This window comes from Bos mutus, chromosome 17 (genome assembly GCF_027580195.1).
Source record: "Bos mutus isolate GX-2022 chromosome 17, NWIPB_WYAK_1.1, whole genome shotgun sequence".
Classification (NCBI taxonomy): domain Eukaryota; kingdom Metazoa; phylum Chordata; class Mammalia; order Artiodactyla; family Bovidae; genus Bos; species Bos mutus.
Window position 1 is genome coordinate 1,535,232 of NC_091633.1, and position 26,764 is coordinate 1,561,995.

General features: G+C 63.0%; 1 protein-coding gene across 5 annotated transcripts; it reads left to right on the forward strand.

The window, feature by feature from the left end:
* The first annotated feature begins 911 nt into the window (after positions 1 to 911).
* Positions 912 to 16,541, forward strand: ADORA2A (adenosine A2a receptor). 5 transcript variants are annotated; one of them, XM_070385757.1, is made up of 4 exons: positions 912 to 1,023; positions 2,224 to 2,392; positions 8,443 to 9,010; positions 14,967 to 16,541. In XM_070385757.1, the coding sequence occupies exons 3-4, from the start codon at positions 8,685 to 8,687 to the stop codon at positions 15,844 to 15,846; spliced, it is 1,206 nt and encodes a 401-aa protein (XP_070241858.1). In that variant the 5' UTR covers positions 912 to 1,023; positions 2,224 to 2,392; positions 8,443 to 8,684; the 3' UTR covers positions 15,847 to 16,541. The 5 variants fall into 5 exon arrangements, with proteins under 5 accessions (XP_070241858.1, XP_070241862.1, XP_070241861.1 ...); XM_070385760.1 differs by having other exon boundaries at positions 981 to 1,023; positions 2,333 to 2,392; XM_070385759.1 differs by lacking the exon at positions 912 to 1,023 and adding an exon at positions 1,450 to 1,563.
* Positions 16,542 to 26,764: the final 10,223 nt, after the last annotated feature.

Here is a 26,764-nt window from a genome sequence, read left to right on the forward strand (position 1 = left end):
TGGCTCCCCCAGCCCTCCTCCTCTGCCTCCCTGTGCCTGGGGAGGGGGCCCCTGGACATCAGCGGAGACAGGGAGCAGGGTCCCCTCTGGCTGAATGGGGCGGGGGACGAGCTGGGGAGGCTGCACTCCCGGACGGAGGAGCTCCCGCTTCATCCCGCGCTTCCCCCAGCCCGTGGGCCTGCTGCAGAGACAGCTGCCCGCCCCCAACCCAGCCTCCACCCCAGGGGCCAGCAAACAGCGCCCCCACCCCGGGGTTCCTGTGAACCCTTGGCAGTGACACCCTAGCCTCAGAGCAGCTTGTCCTGCTGTGCTCAGGACTGGGGTGGCCCTGTGTCTGTCCAGAGTCAGGGTGGAAGGGGGCTCCCCTTGAGTGGCTGAGCTGGAGACGGATGGACGTGGGGCGTTCCCATTCTGAATCGACATAACCCTCCTTGAGGCGGGATTCCAGGGGGTCGAGAAGGCCGAAGGTGATTCCTCCTCCTTCTGCTCAGAGAAGTTGGGGAGGGGGAAGGACCTGACCTGGGGAGGGCTCAGCGGGTGGCATCTTGGACCAGCGCGGGGCCGGCGGGACTCAGGGAGGGCGGGCAAGGCTGGGGACCAGCCCCCAGGACCCTGGTTTGAGGCTGAGCTTTCTCCTTCCGGAACGGGCGCCGCGGAAAGGACCGAGGGGCGCCAGGCACAGGGCACTTCCCGTTGGCGACACGGTGACACGGGGCTGGCGCGCCTGGGACTTCGCGGCGGAGGGGAGCGAGTGCGGGCCTGCGGCCCGGGACGAGAGAATCGTCGGAGGGGACGGGGCAGGTGGCCTGAGCGGACGCGGGAGCCGGGAGCGTGGAGGGCGCGCGGGGGGCGCGAGCCGCGGCACGGGCGCCCGGCTCCGCGCGCGGCGGGGCGGCGGGGCGGGCGGGCGGCGGGGCGGGGCGCGGGCCGCGCGGGGCTGGAAGCCGCCGGCGGGGGGCGCCCGCGGGCGGAGCCGGAGCCCCAGCGACGCCGAGACCGCGGGTGCCGGCGCTCGAGCAGCAGGTCAGTGGGGGCCGCGGGTCTGGGGTCGCAGGCGGGCGGCCAGGGTCGTGGGGCCGGGAGCGCGGGCGGCGCGGACCCCCTCCTTCAGGCGCGCAGCCGCTGTGTCTCTTCCCGCCGCTCCGACAGCCGGTTCGAGGGCTGTGGTCCGCGCCCCGCCGGCGGCGGGCGCGGGGGCAGCTCGGGCGCGCCGCCGGCTCCCCAGCCCGGTCGGGGGGCGCTGCGCGGACCCCTCCGGGCCGCCCCCCGACTGGACCGGAAGGCGCGCGGGGCAGGCGGCGAGGGGAAGGGGCGAGAGCGCGCGGCCCCGCGCAGGGGCGGGGGCGGCCCCGGTGCGCCCGGGGCCCCGGGCCCTCGTCGAGCCTGCGGGGGCCGCAGAGGCCGGCCGGAGCGGAGCGGGCGGCCCCCGCGGGCCGGGACTTCCACAGGCGGAGCGCCCGAGCGTCCCGACGTCCCGGGTAGGCAGGCTGAGCGGACGGCGTCCGAGCGCCTGGGGCGCGGCGAGGGACGGAGCTGAGCGCTGGCCGAGCGCGGGCGCGTCCGGTGGGCGCTGGTGGCGGGAACGGCCTCGGGGACCCGCCCCGGGGGAGGCCGGGGTGGGGACAGTCCTGGCGGCCCGCTGGGGCCGCCCTGAGCCAAGGCGGAACTGGCGGGAACGGTGGTGGCCCTCGAGGGGCTTGGCTCCGGGTGCCCAGGGGATGGGGGGGCCCGGGCCAGCGAGCGGAGATGTCTGCGCTGGGGCGCGGCCACCGCGATGTAGACTTCAGTTTCCCCGACTGTACAATGGGAGGAAGGCGGGGGCCAAGGGCTCCGCGGGGGAGAGGAGAGAAGCTGGGAGCGGAGGGCGTGTCCCCACCCCCTTTTCTCTGTACCGCAGCTGACCCCCGGGGGACGGCTCCTTTCCCCCATTTCAGGAGGCCCCGAGCCTGCTTCCACCCGCGGGACCTGTGCCCCTTTTCTGCGGGGAGTCCAGACTGCTCCCCTCCCCCTGCACCCGCTGTTAGATCCTCCATGTCACTGCCAAGCCCAGCAGGGCTGCCCCGTGTGTCCGGCCCAGGGCCCGCGATGGACGGTTCTTGGGCGCACAGCGGGCCGGGCAGGTGGGGTGCTGTCGGGGGCTCCTCCTCCTGGGGTGGGCTGGAGAGGCTCTGCCCCTGGGGCCGGGCCCCATCCTGAGGTGTCCGCTCCTCCTCGCTCCGCCAGCGTCTTCTGGAGGTCCCCGGGCTCTCCCAGGTCCCGGATGTCACTTGGGCCGCTGGCCCGTCCCCTTAGAGCAGACCGTGTTCTGGGCTGACACGGTCTCCCTCTCCAGTGCTTCAGGAAAGCGGAGGACTGCCCACACACGGCCGGTGGGAGACAAGACTTTGGCCAGGTGAGTCTGTGTGGGCTTGCGCATTTCCTTTCTCCCGGGGTCCTGGGATGTGCAGGCCCCCAGCCAGCCCCCGCCCCAGTCTGCTCCCTAGGAGCCCACAGCTCGCGAGGGCCGTGGGCGGCTTCAGGAGCAGCCGGGATTGAGAGGCCCAGACATCCAGACATTCTGGTCTGGATCCCTCACTGGGCTTCCTGCCCCGGCCAACCTGCCTTCTCATCCTGTGAAACGTGGGATGGTGCGTGCTGGATTCATGTTCGGGGCTGTGTATGTTGGGTGGTGCAGGGGGGCAGACTGGGGCCTGTGCTTGAACTGGGAAACCCCGGAGAGAAGCTGTTAGGCTTGCAGGGCTAGGGGGCCATCACAAGAGACCGCTGTCAGCAGAGGGCCAAGTGACTAGCGCCGGGTGGGGAGCAGGCGCTTGGCTCCCGGGCATTGTACCCTGCAAACTGCGGGGCCCTGGGGTGGCCTTGGGCGGCGTCCACCGTGCAGGGCCGTGGCCCCGGGGGCTCGCAGCGCTGATGTGAAAGCTGCGAGAAGCTCTCGTTCCACCTAACCTGCCTGACTCCCAAGCCCCCTGCCTCTGTGAGCTGGGACTGGTCTTGTGGGCTCTGCCTGTCTGCTGAAATCTGTGCACCCGTGAGAGTCCAGGGCAGCAGGGCCAGAGAGCAGGCGAGGGCTTGAAGGCTGGCTTGAAAAGACATTCTGGGCGGTGTGTGTGTCCGGCGGCCCCGAGGAGACCGCGGGCCTCAGGTGCTGAGCTTCTGAAGGATGAGCTCCAGCCCTCAGGCCTGGGGAGTGTGGGCGGCCACAGGAGGGTTTGCCCTGGAAGCGGAGGGACGGCAGGAGCTTGGAGCTGCAATGCCGGGAGACACCCTGCCGGGAGACCCGTGGCCTCCCAGGCGGGGCTGGGAGGAGGCCGGGTCCCCCCATCGCCTCCCACACTCGTGGGAGGACCCCCCGGGCGTGGAAGCCATGGGATCCTGACAGGGGCGGGAGGGGCTGAGTGGAGGGGGGCTGCCCTTGCTCTAGGGGCAGAGAGGGTGGGGGTAGGGGAGGCAGGGCGCTCCAGCTGTCCAGCCCCCCACCACCCCAAGCCTTCCCTGACGCGTCTCTGAGCCTCACACGTCCCCGGAGGGCTCTGCTAGATGGTTCTGGCCCGCACCCGCTCCTGCAGGACAGGCCTGAGTGAGAAGTTGCTGGGCAGGGTCCTTCTGCGGCTCCGACCTCGGATGCTGCCCTCGTGGGTCCAGCCGTCTGTCCCCTGGAAGAGAGGGTGGGCCTTGGGGTGTGCCAGGCAGAGGCAGGCAAGGGCCACCTGGGTGCCTCCCCTGCTGGCAGGGCGGTGGTTTCTACCCATCTTCACAGGAGGGTTCGCCTCTGGCTCCTCAGTAGCCTCTGCAAACTGCAGGCGGGGCCGGGGGCCACTGAGGGGTCAGGGAGCCAGCCGCTCTGGCCCACCCACCCCCATCCGCCCCCGGAGCTGTGTCAGCACGTCTCCACGCCTCCAGGCCCAGAGGTGGGTCTGCCTCCCCCACCCCCCATGTGGACACCTCTGCAAGCCCCGGGCACCGCCCCTTGAGCAGGCCAGCCCCCAGCCGGGCCCGCTATGGTCTGTCCCCATTTGGAAAGCACCCCCCACCTTGCCCTCTTTAAGCACAGGAGCCGGTCCTGCCAGTTGAAGATTCGCCTGGGAGGGCTCTGGGAGCCAAGACCCCCCAGGGATGTGCAGAGCCTGGGGGACACCCCTTACTCAGGGTCTCGGAGCATGAGCTGGAGGAACGGGCACCCAGGGCCTTGTGTGAGGAGCGGCCCCTTGGAGGGGGTGTTGGGGAGGTGGCCAGGGGGCGCCATCTGAGGCTGAGGGGCCGGGCCTGCAGCCTGTCCAGCGTAGGCCTGGACCCGAGGGGATGGAGAGGGGCCCTGTGCGTGGCCCCAGGGCCTGCTGTGCGGAAGCCCCGGGGGGTGGGGCCCAGTGCAGGGACTGCCCTCAGCCCTGCCCCTCACCACATCCTGCCCTCAGGCTCCGAGAGCAGCAGCTGCACCCCAGGGGCCCTAGGGGAGGGATCGCCGGCCGGTGCCCACCTGGGGGCTGCCCTTGCTGAGTTCCTCGGGCTGGCAGCCCTGCAGGGCCGGAGGGAGGAGGCCCCCTGGCTCCTCCAGGCAGCGCTGGAGTCACTGCTCTGCCCCCGCTGATGCTTTTGGAGGGGGGCCGGGCGGGTCCCAAGGCCCTGGGGGTTTGGGGGAGGCGCGTGCCCAGACTCGGGGCCCCCCGACGGCCAGCGAGGGGCCCACGGTTGGAGAGGAGTGCAGCTGCCCACCAAGCCCCCTCCGTGAGACGGAGGTCGGCGTTGCCCAGGCCACCTCAGGCTCTCGCCCTCCTGCTCTGTGAGGCCTGCGTGACGGTCCTCGGCGGTCCTCACACCCTGACGTTCTCGGCTCGTGTGCGCGTCGCACAGCAAGCCGTGTGCCTGTCGGTCCCTCTGTGGTTCCCTCCCAGGGTTTTCATTTCTGTTGTGTCTGCCTGTTCTTTTCGGTGCTGCCGGGAATTCTCGTTCTTCTTTACGGACGCCTTTCCTTTCCCTCTCTGAAGACCTTAAGTACCTTTGATCGTCGTTTTCAGTTATTGCATTGCCTTCGTCTCTTCTGGAACAAGTCTCTGTATTTTAGCCACTGGTTGCTTATCTGTCTTGCCCTTAGTTTTCCTCCCGTGCTTTGAAACTGTGCTTCGCAGGCTCTCGGAGTGGAGCTGAGGTCTTGGAGGTGGAGCGTGACCCGCACACCAGCCTGGGCGGCAGCTCTCGGGTCGGCCTCCCGGGACGACAGCGCCTTAAGACCCCGGCCGTGGGCTCGGGCCAGGCAGCGGCTGGCAGCAGGCTCCCTGGGCTCCAGCAGGCAGGGTGCTGCTGGGCACAGGGTCAAGTTCTCAGAAACACTTGCTGAGAAGCTAGTGGAGGGGTCTCAGGCTGGGGCTCTGGAGCCCAGGAAGAGGCCCAGCGTGGCTGTGACAGGCCCAGGCGGTACCCCACCCTTCGCGATACTCAGGAGCAGGTGTGCAGGGAGCTGTGTGCTAGCTGCCAGGCACCTCCGTCCAGCAGGCCCTGGGGGCCCACCCGCTACCTGGCCATGCGCAGCACAGAAAGCCTCGCCAGTGGGACGGACGAGGAGCCAGGAAGCGTGTGCGTTCTGATTACACAGAGGTTTTAATCAGAGCGGCCAGGCCGGTGAGGGTGAGGACGAAGGCGGGACGGAGCCTGTCTGCTGGGGAATCCTGTGGGGCTGCCCTCCCCAGGCTTAGCATGCTGCTTCCCTGGCACGTGACTCTGGCCTGCCATGGGATGGCTTCTGCCCTCTGCCCTGTCCCCGGCCGGCGACAATCACAAGGAAATACTGCATCATTAATACTTAATTGCCCCTCTTGGCTAGCGACAGATGACTCAAGGATTAACGAGGGCCAACAGAAAGGGATAGGAAATTGCCAGATCCGGTCCCAGCCCCAGCCCCAACCCTGGGCCCTGGGCCTCCGACCTTCCTGTGGCTCTGGGACGCCTCCGAAGGCGGGGCGGCAGGGAGGCACCCAGAGGCCCCAGGAAGCCTCCTTGCTGCCGTTTTCCATGGGCATTTCCCCAGCAAGGTTCATGGGGGCTCTTAGGCCCCTGCAGCCTCCTTTCCTGAGCTCCCCAGCAGGCCGCTCGAGCCTGGGCTCTGAGGTGGAGTCCAGGGGGAGCCCTGGGACAGCTCAGGTCTGGGTGGTCAGCGGGGGGCTGGAGCCTGGTTCTCCCCAGCTGTGCGCATTGATTCCCGGTTCCCGTCAGTGACGTGTGACTGGCTTGAAACAGGCCGTCACAGGAGCATTGATAAGCAGTAAAGTCCGGCAAAGGGCCCAGGCTGACTTGGGTCTGACGGCAGGGACGCTCTGGCCGCCTCCAGCCCGCCTGCCCCGGGCGCCCCTCACGCGCTCCGCTCGGCGCTGGGGGGCCGGGTCTGGCCGACGCCCGGGTGGTCTGTGTGGCCAGGGCTGTGCTTGCAGCTGCGGGAGGCAGACGGGGTGCAGGGGCGCGCTGGCTCCTCGAGGGCCGACCTGGGTGGGAGGGCGCCCCCGGCCCCTGGTGGACGGCAGGAGGGTGGCTCCAGTTTAGAGGCCTGGGCACCCTGGGTGCAGAAGGTGATGGGGACGCCCTGAGGATTAGAGGTCCCGGGAGGCGCTCATGGAGGGCTTGGCTTAGGGGCCCCAAGGCCCTTCCGTGCCAAGCATCCTGGCTCTTGTGGGGTCAGCCAACATCTGGGGCATGAGCTGGTGGTATTCCCCCATCACTGGGGCTCCAAACGAGGCCCAGACAGTCCAGCTTCAGCTCCCCAGAAACACGGTACCAATCTGGGTCAGCCGGCCCCGGGGCCCTCGGTCTGGGAGACGGGCTGGGCCCGAGTCAGGCTTCCAGCGTGGGCCGTGCGCCGCCAACGCAGCTTCCCCGGGAGAGGCCAAGGCAGGGCAAGAAGGATGGCAGGGGGTCGGCAGGAGGCCGGCGGCTCACTGGTGGGGGACACAGGTCCCCGGGACCTGGCGCTGGACCCGAGAGGCCCCCCAGAGAGAAGCCTGCCCCTTCGCTCCAGTGGGAGGATGGCGAGACCTGGACGCAGAGCTTCAGCAGTCAGGTGCCCCGGGGGACTGCTGCTTTGGGCTGCCGGCCAGAGGCGCCAAGGGACACCACGTGGCCAGAGGTGGCACCAGGAGGCTCGGTCCGCCCACCTTTGCTGCTGGCCAGCTCTGTAAGCCGCTGGCTGGCACGTGCCCTGTGTTCAACAGGGGCTCGGTGGGACTTGTTTGTGGCAGCTGGCAGGCCTGGGAGAACCCACAGGCTGCAAGGACCCCTCGGTTTGTCAGGGGCTCCGCCTCGTCTCTCCTGCTCCCTGCTGCTGTGTCACGGGGTGCCCACCACTGGCTGCAGCTGCCGGAGGCAGGGGTGGAGCTGTCAGAAGGGAGCTGCGGGGTCCTCTGTCTCAGCACCACAGCACCTCCTGGACCGGTGAGGGGACCCGGCCCTCTGAATGCAGCTAGGGGCCACGAGGAGCCTTCTCCCAAGGTGGCCTGTCCAGCCGATGCCTCGCATCCTGGAGGACAGACGGGCCGGGCAGCCCCCAGCCCTCATGCAGACACCTGTCCCCGCGGCCGGCGGCCACCACTGCCCGTGTGCACCTGGGCCCCCAGCAGGGGGAGCTTGGGGCAGGAGGAGGGTGGACTTGGCACAGGGGACCCTGCCGGGCAGCACGACGGAGTGTGGCAGGGAAGCCAAGGCGGTGGGGAGAGGCCTCTGAGTGTCGGGGGAACTCAGGGGCCCCTGGGAGGCAGGCTGCTTCTCCAGAGCTGTCGCGGATTCTTGACACCAGGATATTTTGACCGGGTTGGGACGGGGGCAGCTGTTTCACGCGTGCTCATTTCCTGCTCGTAGAATCACGGGTGAGAGCCTAAATGGCCCCCAGAGGCGACAGGGGTCCAGCCTTCCCACTGTGTCAGTGGGGAAACCGAGGCCGGTGCCCGCCGAGTCCTGGCTGAGCACCCCCGCGGGTGGGTGGAGGAGCCGGCTGGCAGCGGGCGTGGGAGGAGGCCGCGGGCGGGGCTGAGGAGCGCCCCGCCCAGACGCGCCTCCGCGGGCGGGGGCTGCTGGGGGCGGGCCCCCTCCGAGCGCTCCGGCACCCCGCTGCACTCCCAGTGGGGCGCCCCGCAGTGCGAGCGCCGGGGCCTCTGGGCAGCTCCCGGCTCAGGGACGCTGGGCAAGGAGGGTGGTCCCGGCAGACCCAGGGGTTTCCAGGAGGGGGGGTGGGGGGGGCTGCCACAGAAGGCTCGGGAAGCGAGCTGAGCCCCGGGGGCGACAGCAGCGATTCACCTCTGCGAGGTTTTGCTCCTCTGGGAGAAAAGCACTCGGGCTGACCCCCGCCTTCCCCGAGGGCCGGGCAGGGTGGGTCGTCCTCCGGCCGGTGCCTGCCTGTGGGGGGCTGCCGGGTATCTCTGGCCGTGCCCGGAGGTCCAGCTCCTCACGAGGCTTCTCCCTTGGCAGGTGTCTCAGGACCTGAAGCAGAGCTGAGATGCCACCGGAGCGCCTGCAGGGCGTCTGCGTTCTGGAGCCGCGCCGTGGGCGGTGAAGCGTGCTGGGGGAGCCCCCCGACCGACGGCAGGGTCGCCCCGCTCCTGCGAAGAAGGGGCTCGGGGCCTGGGGGGCCGGCCGTGCCGCAGCTATGGACGGAGCGCTGGCGCGGCCCGCGTCCTCGCTGAGCCCGCCCGCCGGCCGCCGCGCGCGCCATGTCCGGCTTCTCAGTGTACATCGCGGTGGAGCTGGCCATCGCCGTGCTGGCCATCCTGGGCAACGTGCTGGTGTGCTGGGCGGTGTGGATCAACAGCAACCTGCAGAACGTCACCAACTACTTCGTGGCGTCGCTGGCGGCAGCCGACATCGCCGTGGGGGTGCTCGCCATCCCCTTCGCCGTGACCCTGAGCACCGGCTTCTGCGCGGCTTGCCACAGCTGCCTCTTCTTCGCCTGCTTTGTCCTGGTGCTCACGCAGAGCTCCATCTTCAGCCTGCTGGCCATCGCCATTGACCGCTACATTGCCATCCGAATCCCGCTCCGGTGAGTCCTGCTCCCCGGGGGTGCCTCGTGCCGGGGGCTGCACCCGTGAGGGGCTGTGCCGGGGGTCAGGGTGAACCAGGGATCAGGGTGAACTTGGGGGTCAGGGTGAACTCGGGGGTCACGGTGAACAGGGAGTCAGGGTGAACTCGGGGGTCAGGGTGAACTCGGATCAGGGTGAACCCGGGGGTCAGGGTGAACCTGGGGGTCAGGGTGAACCGGGGTCAGGGTGAACAGGTGTCAGGGTGAACTCGGGGGTCAGGGTGAACTTGGGTCAGGGTGAACCAGAGGTCAGGGTGAACTCAGGTCAGGGTGAACCGGGGGTCAGTGTGAACTTGGGGGTCAGGGTGAACCAGAGGTCAGGGTGAACTCAGGTCAGGGTGAACCGGGGGTCAGTGTGAACTCGGGGGTCAGGGTGAACCAGAGGTCAGGGTGAACCAGAGGTCAGGGTGAACCGGGGGTCAGGGTGAACCCGGGGGTCAGTGTGAACCGGGGGTCAGGGTTTGGCATGGTGTCATTGTGTTCAGCCGGGGCCGTGGGGCTGCCCAGGGCCTGGCACGGCCGGCAGTCGTGGCGTGCTGGCTGATAGCCGCGGGTGTGGGCCGGGCTGGTCCTCCCCAGGGCGCCCGGGAGAGGCTGTCGTGCTGCAGCTCTTGGTGAGCCGTGTGTCCAGGCCTGGGGGTGGCTGCGTCTGGGCCTCCGGTCACAAAGCGTGATGCTGGGGTGGGGTGGGCCCCACGGGAAACCACGGGCCTCGGCTAGAAGCCGCCTTCTTCCAGCCCCTCCGGGCCAGCCTGCACTTTGCAGGTTAGGAAAATGACCCTGAGGGGAAGTGACTCGGCCAGATGCCTCGGGTGAGTCATCTGGACCTCTATGCAAATCATGCTTCTCCCTCACGGCCTGGTTGGGGCTGGTGGGGTTTTCCTGGTGAAACTCTTGTGAAATGACTTCAGGCGAGTGTTGTGGAAACAAAGACTCTCCCCGAGGCTGAGTTCACTTAAAAGCAGCCTCCACCTACACCACCACCGACCCAGAGGGGGTCGGGGGGCTTCGGGCCTGCCTCCCTGCCCCTCCGTTCTGGGACTGAGCCCCACAACCTTGATGGTGGCAGGCCCGAGGGAGGTGGTGAATACTAGCAGGTGGCGCCTGCTTACGGAGCAGCCCCACGCTGGGCTGAGGGTGCCTGGCCGGGCCGGGGAAGAGGCTTGATGAGCAAGTGGAAATGTCAAGTGTGGAACCCGAGGGCACGCTCAGAGGTCATTTCTTCCCATCATCTGGGTGGGAAAACAAGACTGAGAAGCACCAGCCCCCAGGGCCGCGCAGCAAGCTGGCAGCACAGCCAGGCTGGGTCTGGGAAGGAGTGCGCCTGCCGCCCCGTGACTGCGGTCCTTTGCGGGATTGCTCACAGGGCGGCCCCAGGCCCCCAGGTCAGGCGGCCGTCACTGCCCCGGGCTCTCGGGGGCCAGCACACGCCCACATCCTGCTGCTCAAACAAAGGAGGACCCGGGCCTGCGTGGCCATCCAGGGATGCCGTGTCCCGGGAGAGCCTAGGACCCTCGTCAGAAGGAAAGGCGACCCCGGCCCTAACCGAGGACCAGCCTGAATGGCGGGCTGGAGTCCAGGCTGGTCCAGGACACAGAGGCTGGTCTGACTGACGTCCCTTTCCAGGCCAGGGCCAGTGTGGGCCTGATGCATGCAAGGGACGGCAGGTCTGGGGGCGATCAGGGTTAGCCGCTGATCACGAGAGAGGCCTGTGGCTTCTTGTCGGTTCTCTGAGAGTCACAAATCCCAGCCTCCTCCCCGGCGCAGGCGGGTGGCCCGTGCTGTGACAGTGGGGGGTCCGCTGCCCCTCTCTGGGCCCGTTTTCCATCCGTCCCAGGGGCCGAGGGTATGAGGGCCCAGTGAGTGGACTGGAGTGGTGGGGCCCTGCGGGAGGATGGCAGGAGGGTGGATGGGGATTCAGGCCTTTCTGAAGCTGCCGGAGGCTCAGAGCCATGGGCCTGGCCACACCTCCACAGCCCCACGCCCTTCAAGAGCGGGGCCTAGTCCCACCCCGACCCCGGCCGTCTGAGCTGCGCGAGGCAGGGCTCTGGAGGGGCCGGCCTGGCTGCCGGGTCAGGCGGCCGCGGGCTGGAGGAGGTGATATGCGTCCCTCCGGGCCGGGCGCTAGCGCCGCCAGGATGTGAGCTCACGTCTCCGCTCATCCCGGCCAGCGGCGGCTGTGACCCTCCTGTTGCGCAGGAGGATGCCAGCGGCCGCTCCGAAGGAAAAGTGTCTCCTGACCCTGGGACTCAAGGGCCCTGGGATGTGAGGGCCAGGGGACAAGGCGTGGAACGGTGTCTGCTGGGGCGCCTGAGGACAGGCCGGGCGTGAGGGGACGAGACAGAGGCAGGCGGGAGCCCGGAGCTCCGGGCAGTTCCGGGGGCTGCCCGGCTCGGGACACCTGTCCCTGCCCCCTCCCGTGGGAAGCCAGCCCGGCCCGTGTGCCATTTCTTGCTCCGCTCAGGAGGCCCACTGGCTGCTCTGAAGTCCAGCCGCTGACGATGCTCTAAGGTGCCCGTCCCCAAGCCCGCACCATTCACCGTTAATTTCTCTTTAAAAACGAAGAATGCAGCTTCAGAAAGATCTCCATGTGCCTCCTGAGTGCAGGGCCTGCCCAGGGGTGGGGACAGGCGCTCTCCATATCCCCCACGGACAGACTCCCAGGGGAACTCCAGGGCCGCCTCCCTCCTCTCTCGTTAACCCCCACAGACCCTGGGGAGCAGCCTCCTCGTGGGGCAGCAGAGTCCCGGGCCCGGGTGCTGGATCGCCCCAGAGGTCAGACCCGAGCACCCTGGCTTCTGAGTGGGTGCTGGAGAGGGCGCTCCCTGCAGGGCATGACACCAAGCCTGCGGGGGCGTACCGGTGCTGGGGGGCAGGTGTCACGGGGGGCCCCGCCTGGACGGACGCCCCGGGGAAGGAAGGAGCCTGCGGGCAGGCCCTGGGCAGGGAGAGGGGACAGGTGCACGGGCCCACGGGGCTTGTGCGGCGGCTCAGGCCTGCCAGAGCCTGAGAGGGAGGGTGGGTTCCAGCCATGAGCCGCGGGCGCCTTTGGGCTACTGGGAAGGCTCTGCTTTCTCCCGGCCAAAGGGCAGGTGTGCAGTGAGTCCCACCGAGAACTGGGGGGCATGACTGGATCAGAGGGCAGCCCCCAGTGGGAGAGACGGGGGCCCCCAGCAGGGTCAGCACACAAAGTGTGGGGGGGTGCCAGCGCCCTGTGACGCCTCCGGGCCCCCAGGACCACGCAGCGCTGGCTGGCCTGGGCACACCCCCGTCCGGCAGGCAGGCAGGCTGTCTGAGGCCCCGTGGGGCAGGACGCGACCACCTCAGTCACAGACACAGCCCAGGGGCTGCCGCTGGGCCAGGCTGGGGCGTGGCCGTGGCTCCCCGTTTGAGCCCAAACATTGACCCGGTCCCCTGGGAGCCTAAGAGGCTTTCTTTTGAGTAACAAGATTAATCTGTCCGGGCGCTCCTTGAATAAAGAACTGCACGTATTGAAAACATCAAAAGGAAGAGCAGCAAGCACGGTGAGGGGCTGCGCCCCCCCCGCCTTCCGGGAAGGCAGGGCCGGGGCTCCCCCAGACATCCTCTGCCCACAGACGGGTGCCATCAGCGTCTGCTCCTGCCCCCAGGAGGGGCTTCCCTTACAGGATGCAGCGGCAGACTTCCTCTCCTGGGTCTCCTCGTCTGCATGGAGACAGCTGGACAGCGTGGGCTTTTTAAACCGTGTCCCCAGCAGCCTTCACGCTGAGCCCCGGCTTCCCCGGCACCCCCCAAGTTCATTTACTCAGGGAATACCAGTCAGCCTCCTCTCCCTCAGCAGCTGCGCGCTGGGACTGCAGCTGAGGTTTACTTCTGCTGATTGCCTCCAGTGGCAGGAGGGTCACCCCTGCCCGAGGCAGCCCATGTCTCCTGTGAACAGCTCCCTTACCCTGAACCACAACCCACCTGCCTGTGGTGTCCACCCACTGACCCTCTGTCCTGCCCTCATGGGACAGTGCTCCAGGCCCCGCGGTCTTAGCCCCATTTTAAGACGAGGAAACTGGGGCTCAGAGTAACAGAACATGGCTAAGCAAGAACGCACCAGCACTAGGCCCCAGAGAGGGGTATGCTTTGCTTCCGAAAAATGTCAGCATTAAAACAGCCTCCTATTCAGTGAGACTATTTAAATCACTGTTTGCGGAGTACTAGAAACAGTGCCTAGCACACAGCAAGTGCTACCTAAGAATTAAGTGGGGAAAAAAAATAATAACCTCTGGCCTCACATTTGAAGCTCCAGAACCGGAAATAGGGCAGTGTAGGCTTTCTGTGGCGTGGGCGAACTGGGCAAGCCCGTGACCCTCTTCCTGCCAGAGGCACCCAAGCCCGCGCTGACTGGGGCCGCAGAGCTCGGGAGAGTGGGGTCCTGCTCGGGCACTGTGTGGGCTCAGAACTGACAAACTCACCTTGGCCCGAGTAGCCTCCGGGCTCCTGGCGTGTCCACGGCAAGGCCACGCCTCTCCTGGGGTCTCAGGAGAGGAGAATGAGGGGTTCGATGAGAGATCAGAGGTACCAGCTTTTCTTTTTCCCTTAATGTGAATCAGCTGACAAAATTTAACCCGTGGGCGATTTTACCCAGAACAGTGGGCTCCGGCCCCTGAGATCCTGCAGCGCCGGGCAGGCGTGTGTGGTGGTGAGGCCACGGGGGGAGGGGGGGGGCGCGGAGCGGTGTCTGGAGCCTCCTGCGCACTCGGTGACGCGCAGCAGCCCGCCGGCCTCGCGCCTGTGTGGCCTGCACTGCAGGCCCCCGGGTCTGCTCCACCTTGAGCTAGTTTCTGCAGATACTTCCAATCCTGGAATTAAGGGAAGCGAGCTTCCCCTCGACACCTGTTACAGCTCTCTCAGTGATGGTGATGCAGAGATGCACGCAGGATCCACGGGGCCCCCAGCCTTGGGAGCCCAGCTTGGGTGGGATTCGTTGCACTTGATACTCCTCTGGGAAGACAGCTGACCTGAACTTTAAAGGGATGGGTCGGGTTTACTGGTAGAGGTGTTGGGGAACCAAAACCCTGGAACGCAGCTCATCCCTCGGAACCCTGAGGCCGCCCTCCTCAGTCTGGCAGATGAGTTTTTTCTGCCTGTTCTTTAAAATCTCTGCCGTCTTTTTTTCAAACTGATTTATTTGGCTGCTCCGGGTCTCTTGTGGCACGTGGGATCTAGTTCCCTGACCGGAGATAGAACCCAGGTCCCCTGCATTGGGAGCTTGGTGTCTTACCCATGGGGCCACTAGGGAAGTCCCTGCCATCTCTTTTCGTTGGTGTCACCTTCTGGGCGGGCGGGTCCAGCCTCTCCCCAAGTGTGGAGCCCTCCAGAGTATGGAGTCATTCGGGCCAGATTACTTCTCTCTGGACCTTAGGATCTTGGGCAATGCGTCCTCTTGAATGTGAAGGCTGCTGTGCAAACGTTAAGACATCCAGACCCCTCTCCAGAGGGCTCTGGGCAGATTTGGAAGAGATGAGCATCTCACCTGGCCTGGGACCTCCACGCTTCCCCTCCCTCCTGTGCCGCCTCTCCCTGGGGGGCTTCTGGGGACCCCAGGTAAAGTAGGAGAGGAACAGCATGGAGCACAGGACGTGTGAGCCCTGACAGGCTGGATCTGGCTGGTGCTGGCTCCAGCCGGTGACCACCCTCCCGGGCATTCCCGCACTGCAAGCAAATGCATTCTCGCAGCGCCCAAGATCAGCATGGAGGTTATAACTTCTCCCCTCCCCCTTCCCAAGTCACATTAGCCCCTTCAAACCAAACCAAGTCAAGCAGTACAGCCATCAGAGGACACTGAGGCCAGGCGGCAGGAACCGCCTGGCCCAAGACCTCGGGGCCAGTGGACGGGTCGGGCGGCAGGTGCCCAGGCTCCTCTCTGATGCGGGTCCCCTCTCCCCAGGTACAACGGCTTGGTGACGGGCACGCGTGCCAAGGGCATCATCGCCGTCTGCTGGGTGCTGTCCTTCGCCATCGGCCTGACCCCCATGCTGGGCTGGAACAACTGCAGTCAGCAGGAGAGCCGGAACAGCTCCCAGGTCTGCGGGGAGGGCCAGGTGGCCTGTCTCTTCGAGGACGTGGTGCCCATGGGCTACATGGTCTACTACAACTTCTTCGCCTGCGTGCTGCTGCCGCTGCTGCTCATGCTGGGCGTCTACCTGCGCATCTTCCTGGCGGCGCGGCGGCAGCTGAAGCAGACGGAGAGCCAGCCGCCGCCCCCGGGGGAGCGCCCGCGGTCCACGCTGCAGAAGGAGGTGCACGCCGCCAAGTCGCTGGCCATCATCGTGGGGCTGTTCGCCCTGTGCTGGCTGCCGCTGCACGTCATCAACTGCTTCACCTTCTTCTGCCCCTCGTGCGGCCACGCCCCGCCCTGGCTCATGTACCTGACCATCGTCCTCTCGCACGGCAACTCGGTGGTGAACCCCTTCATCTACGCCTACCGCATCCGCGAGTTCCGCCACACCTTCCGCAGGATCGTGCGCAGCCACGTGCTGCGGCGGCGGCGGCGGCGCGAGCCCTTCAAGGCGGGGGACCCCGGCACCCGCGCCCTGGCGGCTCACGACCCGGAGCGCGTGGGCCTCCGCCTCAACGGCCACCCGCCCGGGGGCGTCTGGGCCAACGGCAGCGCCCCCCGGCCCGACGGCCCCGCCCTGGCGCTGCCCAGCGCGGGCGGCGCCCGCGGGTCCCAGCGGGAGGCGCGCCTCCCGGACGTGCAGCTCCAGGGCCGGCGCCCAGAGTCCCCGGGCCTCGGGGGTCCCCGGGGCAGAGCAGGAGTGTCCTGAGGGCCCGCCGAGTGCGCCCCTTCGGAAGGGAAGGGACTTTCTCCTCCCGCGTGGGAGGACCCGTCGTGCTGGGAGCAGAGTGCATGTGCGGAGACCCCCTTTCTCGCGGTCGGTTCCCACTTTGGACCGAGGAGGGCGCCCCCCACCGGCTGGAGCGGCGTGAGGCCCGGCAGGGAGGGTCTGGCGTCCGCGGAGGCGGCCCTGCACCGGCCAGGGCCGGTCCCCAGCCGCTGAAGCACCGCCAAGTGCCGCCGCGTCTCTGCAGAGCAGGCTGGCTGGCCCGAGGCTGGGGAATGGCCTCACAGGGCCCCCTGCACACTCACCCGCTCCTCGGGCTTTCCAAGGGTTCAGAGCTGCTGTGCTTGCTGGCGGCGTTGGACTGTTTTGTTTTTCCAGTAGAAAACGAAGGCCTGAGGAGACCCTTTTTATTTTACCTTCCCTCCCTGGCTGCTGGCTCCGTTTCGGTCCTGCTGCTAACCTGGCCGCAGGCGCCCCCACTGCCCTGAGCGGCCGCGCGTCCCCTTCGAGGACGGGGGTTGGAGCCGAGGGGGCCACGGCCGGCCAGCAGGGGTGAGTCTAGGTGGCTCAGAGCTTCCCGGGCAGAGGCCCTCTCTAACTGCCTTGCCTTCTGAAGGGAATATTATTTTGTTGTTTTTTTCTGAGACAAAATAAAAATGAGCCACGTCGTGTTTCAAGCTCGTCCCATGAGAACGGTGTCTGAGTTCCTTTCCCTGCCCACAGTCCGGCCTACCACACACCTGTGGGTCTGTGTTGCAGGTGTGGGATAGACAGCCTGCCTGGGGCCGCGGTGGGTGGGTGGGCTCTGGGGCGCCCCTCTTCCTCCGGAGCGGGCTGTCTGCTTGCAGCGAAATCCACAGGTCCATGTGCAGTCCCAAAGGAAGGAGGCGCCCTCCCGGGTCCCCTCAGCATGGGGAGCAGACTCCCGCCTCCCCGAGGCCACAGAGGAATCTGGAATCGATGGGGGGTTGCAGATAGAGGCCACACTGCCTTCCCCTGGAGTCATTCCCCACCCCTGCTCCCACCAGGGGGGTTTCCTGCTCCGACAACTGTCTCTGGGCCCTGCCCCCTCCACCAAGGAGCAGGTGCCCCCCTTCTGGAGAAGTCTGAAGTGGGGGGTGCCCCAGAGAGAGCCAGGCCTGGTGTCGAGTCGCAGAGGCACACTCGGGGCAGAGATGGAACAGGAGAAGCCACAGGCGGTGCTCACACAGCCCCAAGAGCTCCCTGTGCAGGAGGCTGAACAGCAGAGGGAGGCTCAGCACCCATCCCCGTCCCCAGCTTGCAAACAGCAGAAGGGAGCTAAAACCCAGGCTTATCTGACCGAAAGTCCAAGGCCTCGAGCTGTCTCAGCCAAACCGAAAACTACGCAATCATGCCGTGCTCCCACCACGCTGCTGAAGACACAAGAGACAGCTGCCTGCTCCTCGTGTTTTCACCCTGCTCCCCGGGTTTCGCGGCGTTGCACTGCACACCTTCCTACTCCTACTAAACAGATGTATGTGTGAGGACCCCATGGCCCCATCCATCAGAGGTCCTCCTGGCTGGCTACACAGAGGAGACACAGGATGACCCCCGAGCCCCTGCCGCAGAGATGTGGTGGACGCAGGCAGTGGCGGTTCCCAGGGGCTCTCACAGACAGCCAGGACCAGAACCGCAGAGACCAATGCACGGCCCACCCTACCCCTACCCACGCTGGCCCGTCCACCCCGCACACCCTGGCATGTGCTGGCTGCGGGCAGAGGGCGGAACGGTGGCCAGCTTGGGGCCTGAAGCAGCCAAGAGCGCAAAGGCTCTGAGTCCTCCTGGCCAGCTGGTAGGAGAGGCCACCGAGAGACCCACAAAGGCCGGGAAAGAGAAAGCCTGTCTCTCCAGCGTTTGCTGAGGCCTCGGGGGAACAGAGGTTTGGGCTGGGGAGGAACAGAGCTGGGCCTCAGGAGACGTTTCAGGTACCACTGAGCCCCGGGCCTTCGCGGGGTCAGTCCCAGGCGACGGGACCACTCTCCCCCGGGCCCCCAGAGGGCCCGTGCCCTTTCACCACACGCGACGCGCCTGTGCAGGCTCCCACTGGGAGCCAGGCTTGTGCGTGCGTGTACACAGACACAAACAGATGTGTGTGTCATGCCCTGGCCGTACAAGAACACACACACGTGTGTGCACACAAACGCACATCTGGGCAAAGTCATCCCAACAGCAGCCCCAGCGAGATGTGAGGCCGGCCCAGCCCTGGGGCTGCAGAGGCGTTCCGGCCCTGCACCGGCGGCTGGGGGCCACGTCGGGGCTGCTTGAAGCCCTGAGACTCCGGCCCGGGGCCACTCTGGCCTCTCCTGGCCTTTCCCGGGGCCCGGGGGTGGGCAGCAGACTTCTGCAAGCCTGTCCCAGGCACGGGGTTCTATCAGAGACCAGCCCTCTCTGTGGTGTCACCAGGGTTCCCCGGGAAGCCTGTGAGCAGAGGCCCGGCTCAGGCTGGGTCCTGGCTCATCACTTGATCCAAGAGAGGCGGGCCCGCTTTCCCCTTGAAAACCTACCTCTGCAACGCTACCCATTTTATTAAGGCCCCTTCCTCTTACCTAAAACAGCTGGGTTCCCCAGAGCCTGCTGTGGGGGGTCGAGTGGGCCAGCCCCAGTTCTGCACATACCACCGGGGCAAGCTCCGGAGACAGACCCTGGGCTCAGGGATGAGGGCAGCCTGGGAAGTGAGAGGAAGTGCAGCCCGCGATCTACTGGGCTGGGCTGGGGACCCCAGAGCTGGAAGCGGGCCTTCTTCTCAACTGTGATGGAGAAACAGGGACTCGGGGGGCTCGTGGAAGCCAGTGGCTTGGGCAGGAGGAGCGGCCCAGCATGGCCTGCCTCAATGCCGGTCCCTAAGGGAAGGCGCTCTGGGCCAAGAACAGACTCCTGGCCCTTCTTGCATGCACGCCCCCAGTGTGGCTGGTCCCGTGGGCTGTCGCCATGGTGAGCGCTTTCCCCAAGCCCCCTGCCGGACCCACATGCTGCCTGAGCTCTGGGACAACCTGTGCACATGGCGGAGGCTGTGTTAGGGGAGCAGGAACTTGGGGAGGCCTGAGATCTGCGGTGAGGCAGGCCGCCCCCTCAGGGCCCCGTGTCCTCTGGAAAGTGGAAAACGTGGTAATCCGGAGGTCGGATTACCACGGCCCCCTCCTCCCTTCACCCACCTCACCCCCGGCCTAAGGCATCCCTCACTGCACCGAAACTCATCAGGAGCAGCAGCTGTCACGGCTGGGACAGCCCCCGTCGGGCTGCAGGGCTGGGAGGGGCGGGAGAACGTCGGATGACTTACAGACTCTGAGGAGAGGGCTGGACACGCAGAGCATGGAGCCTGGGTGTGCAGGCACCTTCTGAGGGGCTCTGGCTACACCCCGTCTTCTGCCAGAGGGGAAAGGGCAAGTTGGCAGAGCTCCCCGACAAGCCTGTGCCCTCCTGTGAGTCGGGCTTGGAGAGAGGCTCGGGGCAGGGGTGACAGGTGACGGGTATGAGGTATCCGTCTCCTCTGGGGGAAGGATTTTTTTCCCCGCCAGTAGGAAAGGCTGGATGCAGAACCATCCATGCACCTCTGCCTTGCCCAGGGAAGTGTGTGTGTGTGTTAAGAGCCACACAGAGACTTGCCATCTGGACCGGCGTCTAATGGCCAGGAAGTGTGCAGAGCCTGCTGGGGTGGGAAGGAGCACGCTCGCCTGGAGCCCCATCTCCTGCCTCTCTTCCTCTCAAGCACTTCCTGGGCACCTGCTGGCGATGATGGGGAGGGGCAGTCGGGGGTGGGCAGGCAGAGGTGCTGCCAACCGGGGCAGCAGAAGGACACAGGCCCCGGGAGTGTGCTGGGGACACTGGGCACCAGGCCAGCCGACGTGGGTTCATCTTTCCAAGACCCTTGGTCGCGTCCAGGGACGTGCCTTCCGGGTGTTTGTCAAGAGCTGCGGAGGAGGCTGAGCAGACACACGCCTGACTTGCATCTGCCCACGTGGGATTACGCCTCCCGTTTGCAGGCAATTTTCAAGTTAAAATGTTGTCAGAGGCTTGTCACAGTTTTGATCTTTCTTTTCTGCTCTTTCTCAATCCACCCACGCTCTCTAGTTGGGTTGGAAGGGAGAATGAGGGTGACAGAAACTGGTTTAGATTCAGAGATTTTTTTTTTTTGAAATATCAGGTAAAAATTATAAAGTTTTATAAAATTATAAAAATTATGTAGTTTTCTCTTGGGAAAACTCATGCCCAGAGCCCGTTACAACTGTTGGCAGCTGCAGAATCTTTAGGGGACTGGAGAGACCAGGCCAGGCCTTCTGTGGTCATCCCTAGCCTACCCGTTGGGGTTTCAGCTTGACTGTCTTTTCTGCCTCATCCAGAGATGCCAAAAAACCCCCCGGTTCACTCCTGGAACCACCACCCTGCCTCACGCAGCTCTGCGTGGGGGTCAGTACCAGGTTCAAACAGCCTTGCCGCTGACTTCTTTGACTGCGGGCGAGTCCCCCTTTGACCTGCCATGCCTGCATTTAGATAAAACATAATAGCTGTGAAAGTGCTTTGGAAGGGATGCTCCACAAATGCCCAACTGTGAGATAAAGAAACGTGGCAAACTTCTCTGGTGGTGCAGTGGGCAGGAATCCGCCCGCTGATGCAGGAGACACAGGTGTGATCCCTGGTCCAGAAGATCCCACGTGCCGCACAGCAGCTAAGCCCGTGCCCCCCAGCTCGTGAGTCAGAACCACCGAGTCCACGTGCTGCGGCTGGAAGCCCGTGCGCCCAGAGCCTGTGCTCTAAACAAGAGAAGTCACTGCAGCGAGAAGCCTGTGCCACGCAGTAAGGAAGAGCCCCCGCTCTCACGACTAGACACAAGCCTGTGTGCACGAACAGAGACCCGCCGCAAACACAACTCAGGGAGGCGGCAAGCATGGCTTTAACCCGGGCGCCCGGAAGCCTCTGGTTCCTGTGGGGCTGGGAGCAGACACCGGCTGACCGCCTCGGCGAGGAGCACGAACAGCGGTCATCTGGGCCTGGGCCCCCTCCCGTCCCATCCAGCAAACGTCTCAAGTCCAGGGGAGCCACAGCTTATCACAGAGGGAGCACAGAAGGGATGCTATACGTGTCTGGGCTGCCAAATTGGGGTTCAAAACGACCTCAGGGGCCAGGCAGAAAAACTGAGCAAAGATCAGTGGAAACGAAGGACAGTCCTGTAGCCAGTCCGAAAAGGCAAGCGTGCAAGGGCGAGTGGGAAGACGGAGCCCAGCCAGCAGCGTCAGTGCCCGCCGTGACGATGGACGTCGCCACCGCTAAGGTCAGCAGTGGCGAACTCTGTGCAGGGTGCCCCACAAGGAAACGGCTGCAGCCTCCAGCGGCCTCACGTTTCGGCTGACGGGAGCCCCAGGGAGGAGAAGGAGCCCCACGGGGTCTGGGTCCCAGCTCAAGGCAGGAGGGTGGTCCAGTCTCAACATCACAGCCGACCGTCAGCAAACTCAAGTCCCCAGTGAGCACGCGCCCGCCTGGAGAAGGGAGTCTCAGCGACACCCGGCGCAATCAACGAGTGACCGCAGGAAGGTGCTCAAGACCTCCGGGGTGGGCGGGCACTTCGAGGACACCCCTGCCTTGCTGGCCTGCAAGGGACACAGACAAGGATCCTCTATTGTCTCCAGCCCCATCCTGTCCCGCACAGTTAAAGGCTGGGGCCGGGGGAGTGAAGGCTTCTCTGAAATGCACTGCCGTCTGCTGAGGTCAGCACGTGGACGTCTGGAGAAGCCCGAGGAGCTCGGATGTGGGGTAGGGAAGGCATCACGCAGCGCAGGTTAAGCAGACTTTGCCAGTTTATGACATACTCCACCTAACGTGTGCCCGAGGGTGCAGAGGGGAGGGTCCTCACCCACCCCACCTCCTCTCTGCCCAGTTCTTCCCACTGCTGGGATCCTTGTCTCCCCAGACCCAGTCTATGGTATTGTGCCAATTCCTCTTTCCAGACGTCTTCTGAATCTGTTCCATCCATCCTACCTCCAGGGATCCCCCCACAGTCATGGCGTTAGCAAGGCCTCCCTCATCCTCTCACCCACACAGATGAGCTCCAGACGGACCTCTGTTTTTGCCGGCATACTTGTCCCCCAGCCGCCCCGAATGAGCCAGCTGAACCGCTCTCCCCATCCTAACCCACTCCCCGTCTCTCCCTTTCAGGGAGGCCTCTGCCGGAACGAACGCGGACCTTCTGAATCCCCCTACTTTCAACACAGCCCATGCTCCACCACGACCTCCTCCAGGAGGCCTTCCTGACCCCTGCTGGGAGCCTCTTCGCCCTCCCCAGCGTGCACGGGACATCTACTCCCGCTGACATCTCTTCTGCTAAGGTGACTTAGCTCCTGGGAAATGTGCTGGTTTCCCCCGGCGCGTGCTCTCTCAGACCGTAACTTCTCATCCCAACCACAGATTTCCAGACAATGTAGTGGGAATAGTTTCCCCTCCAGCCCAGGGTCGAGCACGGTGAGCGCCTGATACAGCATGGTGCCCGGGTGCCGTAGGGACGAGCACAGCCGTGAACGTGGCGCCTGAGGCCTGCGTGGGGCCCAATGGGTTCACGTGACTTGAAATTCGGCGGCCAGCTTCCTTCCGCCATGCAGAGTGCCCCTTCCAGTTCTGGGGCTCCCCGAGTCTGTGTGACTGGGGGCTGACCCGGCCCTCAGCCTGGCTGGGAAGGAGCGACAGAGGCTGCAGACCGGCCCTCGGAGGGAGCGAGGGAGCGGGAGGGACGGGAGCTAATGGCTCTGGAGGAAGGAAGGACACGCTGGGCTAATGGGATAATTGGATAATCCTCCGAGCAAGGGGCTGCCGGGCTGGGCCAGCTGTTAGCAGCAGACACAAATAGCACGAGCGAAACCAGGCACCGGTGCAGGAAGCTGGTGCGGAGAGGTCCTGGGGGAGGGGCGGCGTGGCTGGGGGGCTGGGAGGGAACCTGCAGAGAGGTCCTGGGGGTTAGCGAGGACAGGCCCTCAGGGACCCGTGCGCTGACTCTATAACAGAGACCCCATGAGGCATAGCCTGAGACCCCGGACTTACTCTGGCCTTGAGGGTGTCCCTTCACCCGACAACCCTTGGGGACCACGAAGCCCTCACCCCTGCCCGCTGGAGTGGCCGCTCAGACAGACGCTCAGGCGGACGGGCCGCTTGTCTGACGAGCCTGTGAAGACACTGCGGGACTCCTGAACAGCAATCCTCCTGGATGTGGGTCTCAGGGTTCCCCTCATTGCAGTGGGTCTGTCAGGGGCTTGGGCAGAGAACAAAAGCGACTTGGAGGGGGCTCAGGTCTAGGAGTCAGATGCCTGGCTTCCAGTTACACGATTCACGATGGGACTTCCCTGGTCCTCAGCCCGACCTTAAATGCAGTGGTTCAGTCGCTCAGTCGTGTCTGACCTTGTGACCCCATGGACTGTAGCCCGCCAGGCTCCTCTGTCCACAGGATTTCCCAGGCAAGAATACCAGAGTGGGTCACCGTGCCCTCCTCCAGGGGATCTTCGTGACCCAGGGATTGAACCCAGGTCTCCTGCATTGCAGGCGGGTACTTTTCTGACCGAGGGGCAATAACCAACACTCTTCCTGCGAGGCTGCTATAAAGGCAGAAAGAGACCATGAATGGGAGAGAACTGGAAGTTTGTAAGTGCTCTGCCAAGTACTTTAGTCCCAACTCTGTTTGTAACTCTATATAATTTTGGAAAGGCATTTCCTTTCTCTGGGTTCCAGTTTTTCCTTCTATAGTGATATGATCAAATGGGATGCTCTTTAAATTCCCTTCCAATTCTAATGGCTCTAATCCTTTTAAAAATAGTTTACACCTCTAAACACTATAAGTATGGAAAAGGAAAACTTGAGACCAATATTATCCACAAATTTAGACACAAAATATTCAGTATTAGCAATGTACAAAAATAAATCATGACCCATTAGAGTTTATCCCAGGAATGCAAGGCTGGCTTAACATTAGACAATCAATCAATATTATTCACATTAGTAAATTAAAGAGACATATCTCAATAGACACAGCAAATTATTATGATGTTAAAAATTCAACATCTATTCGTAGTGAAAACTCTTTGTAAACCAGAAATATGAAAGCATTTCTTAGCCCAATAAACAGTAGTTTGTGAAACCCTACGGCAAACACCATATTCAGTGCTGAAATATTAGAAGCCTTCTCTTTCTAGTGAAGACTATTCAATATTGTAATAAAGGTCTGAGAGATCACAGTAAGCACGAAACTGATGCAAGACTGCAAAAGGAAATAAAGTGATACTAGTTGCATTAACTTTCTATATTGAAAAATTCAAAAAGTTTCTTTGGAGATGACTGTACTAACAAGAGTGCATCAAGGCTGCTGGATAGATGGCCAATATTTAAAAAATACAGCCTTCCTATATACCATCAAAAACTACTATAAAAGGACTTCCCTGGTGGCGCGGTGGATAAGAATCTGCCCGCCAATGCAGGGAAACGGGTTCGATCCCTGGCCCAGAAAGATTCCATGTGCCACAGAGCAACTAAGCCAGCAAGCCACAGCTAACGCGCAGCTGTGCTGCAGCTACCGAAACCCACGGGCCCCAGAGCCAGCGAGCCGCAACCACAGCCCGTGAGCCCGCACGCCTCGAGAGAAGCCGCGCAACGAGGAGCCCGCGCACGGCAACTGGAGAGCAGCTTCCACTTGCCGAACCAGAGAAGGCCCTCGCGCAGCAACGAAGATGAGGTGCAGCCGAAAATGATAATAAAAGAAATAAATTCAAAATAACGATAAAATTAAAAGCCATTCTAAGAAACGATTTACAAATACATCATTTACAATAGCAACAAAAACTAGAGGGTACCTAAGAATAAATCTAACAAATATGCACAGGAAGAGAAGACTCTAACCGAGGCAGAGACGTGCCGTGCTCGAGAGCGGGAAGAGTCGATATTATAAAACTGGCAATCATTCCCAAATTAATTTGAAATGAAATACAAACCTCTAAAAAAGCCCAAGAGGGTTTTCATGACATTTGACAATATGGATTAAAACAAAAAATCATGTGAGGAAAAAAAAAGGACCAAAAAGAGCCAAAAAAACTTCCCTCCTTTTGAAGGTGAAAATGTTCCTTAGCAGATATATAAAGTATAAAGCTCAAGGCAGACAGTACAATAGGCAGACAGGCAGACAGACAAAGTGGGTGGGATCTGAAGGTCAGAGACAGAGGTGTCCTGCATGGGCAGCCGTGACATTACAGATCACAGAAAGAGGACAGGTGCTCATTCAATGGCTCGGAGACAACAGAGCTTCTTAATGGAAAAGTAAGACTGCAAACCAAATAAAGGTGGCTAAAAAAGCTTTAACTCTGAACAAACACGAAACAAACAAAAAAACAAAGATAACTTTATGATCTCTGGGGAAAGACGGATTTCTTAAAACACAAAAGCTGTAAGAGAAAATACTGCGAAATCTACTTATTTAAAATTTTCAACTTTTTTTTCCACAAGAAACATTCAAAAAGTACGAAGGAAAGCCACAGACTTGGAGAAAGTAACACAGTGCAGGTAGCCAACAATCCGTAAAGGCTGAGGGTCCATAGGACGCAGCTCCTGTGAAAATCACCTGTTAGCTAAGTGGGCGGGGTTACAACCAGACAGCTTAGACGAGGAAGTCCAGCTGATCGATAAGCATGTGAAAACACATTCCATCCCTTTGTACATTATTGGTGATTCCGAATGTAAACTGGCCCAACCTCTATGGAAAACATTATGGAGGGTCCTCAAAAACACAGATTCACCCTGTGGCCCAGCAACCCATTCTTGGGCACACAGTCAAAGGAAACGAAAACAGGATTTCAGCAAGACATCTGCACTCCCACGCTCATCTCAGCGCTAGTCACAACAGCCAAGAGATGGAAACAACTCAAATGCCCATCGATGGATGAATGGGCACAAAAGACGCAGCACAAACAAACCCCGGAACGTGAGGGCACCCTGCCGCTCGAGCACGGGGCCTTGAGTGAAGGACCCCCATCGCGGACCTTGAGGCAGGTCACACAGAGCAAGAGGAGCACTACAGACCCCTCGCAGGTGGAACCTAGAAAAGTTAAACTGTGAAAAGCAGAATAGATGACGGTGCTAGGAGATGGGGGGCGTGTGTCTGTGGCAACGCTGCTGGTGTTGAAGAGGACAAACTCGTCTTTAGTGAATAAGTCGTGGAGTTCTAACACACGGCCTGAAGAACACAGAGATAGTTTGCCTTAACAAATACAACCATGTAACGTGATAAATATCGCTGCGTTGGCAATTGTTACAAACCGTAAGTGCATAGGCCGCATGTCAAAGTAAGCCTGGCTCCCCCGCTTCCGCCCACGATTTCCTACCAGCGTGTCCCCGGCGAGGGCAGCGGCCTGGGGTTCCCCTCGGACGGGGCCACCGCTGAGCAGTGCGTTGAAGTTAAGATTGTGCTACCCCTCTTTTCTCGTGTTTAACATGTAGAAATATTTCCAATTCTCCTCCTTCACAGCACTGTCAAGAATGAAATGTGTATTAACTGATGAAGAATTAAAGATTAAACGTGCAAAGAAGGAAGGGCAGAACCGGGGCACCTCCAGAGCCAGGCTGGTCTGCCGGCTTCAGACTTTGGTCTGGCGGCCCGGGACCACTTTCGGTGGCCAGACCAGAGACACGGGGACAAAACACGGAACCTGCCTTCACAAGTGACCTCTTATCGCCACAGGGTTTCTTTCTCTGCCAAACAGACCGAAAGGAAGGAAGGCCAGCAAGACATTAGTCCTTTTTTTAGCTTCTCAATGGCTGACGTTTCAGGAAACCAAAATTCTGAATGGAACCAGAAAGGATTTCAATTCGCGGGGATTCTGCTACCAGGGTGCAAGTCCAGAGGTTCAGGGGAGGCCTTTGT

What these genes read in the sequence shown, in the direction of transcription:
- ADORA2A (XM_070385757.1), top strand. Translation starts at nt 8,685, where the DNA reads ATGTCCGGCTTCTCAGTGTACATCGCGGTGGAGCTGGCCATCGCCGTG. An exon ending in GCCATCCGAATCCCGCTCCG is followed by an intron (nt 9,011 to 14,966) that starts GTGAGTCCTGCT and finishes CCCTCTCCCCAG; the next exon opens with GTACAACGGCTTGGTGACGG.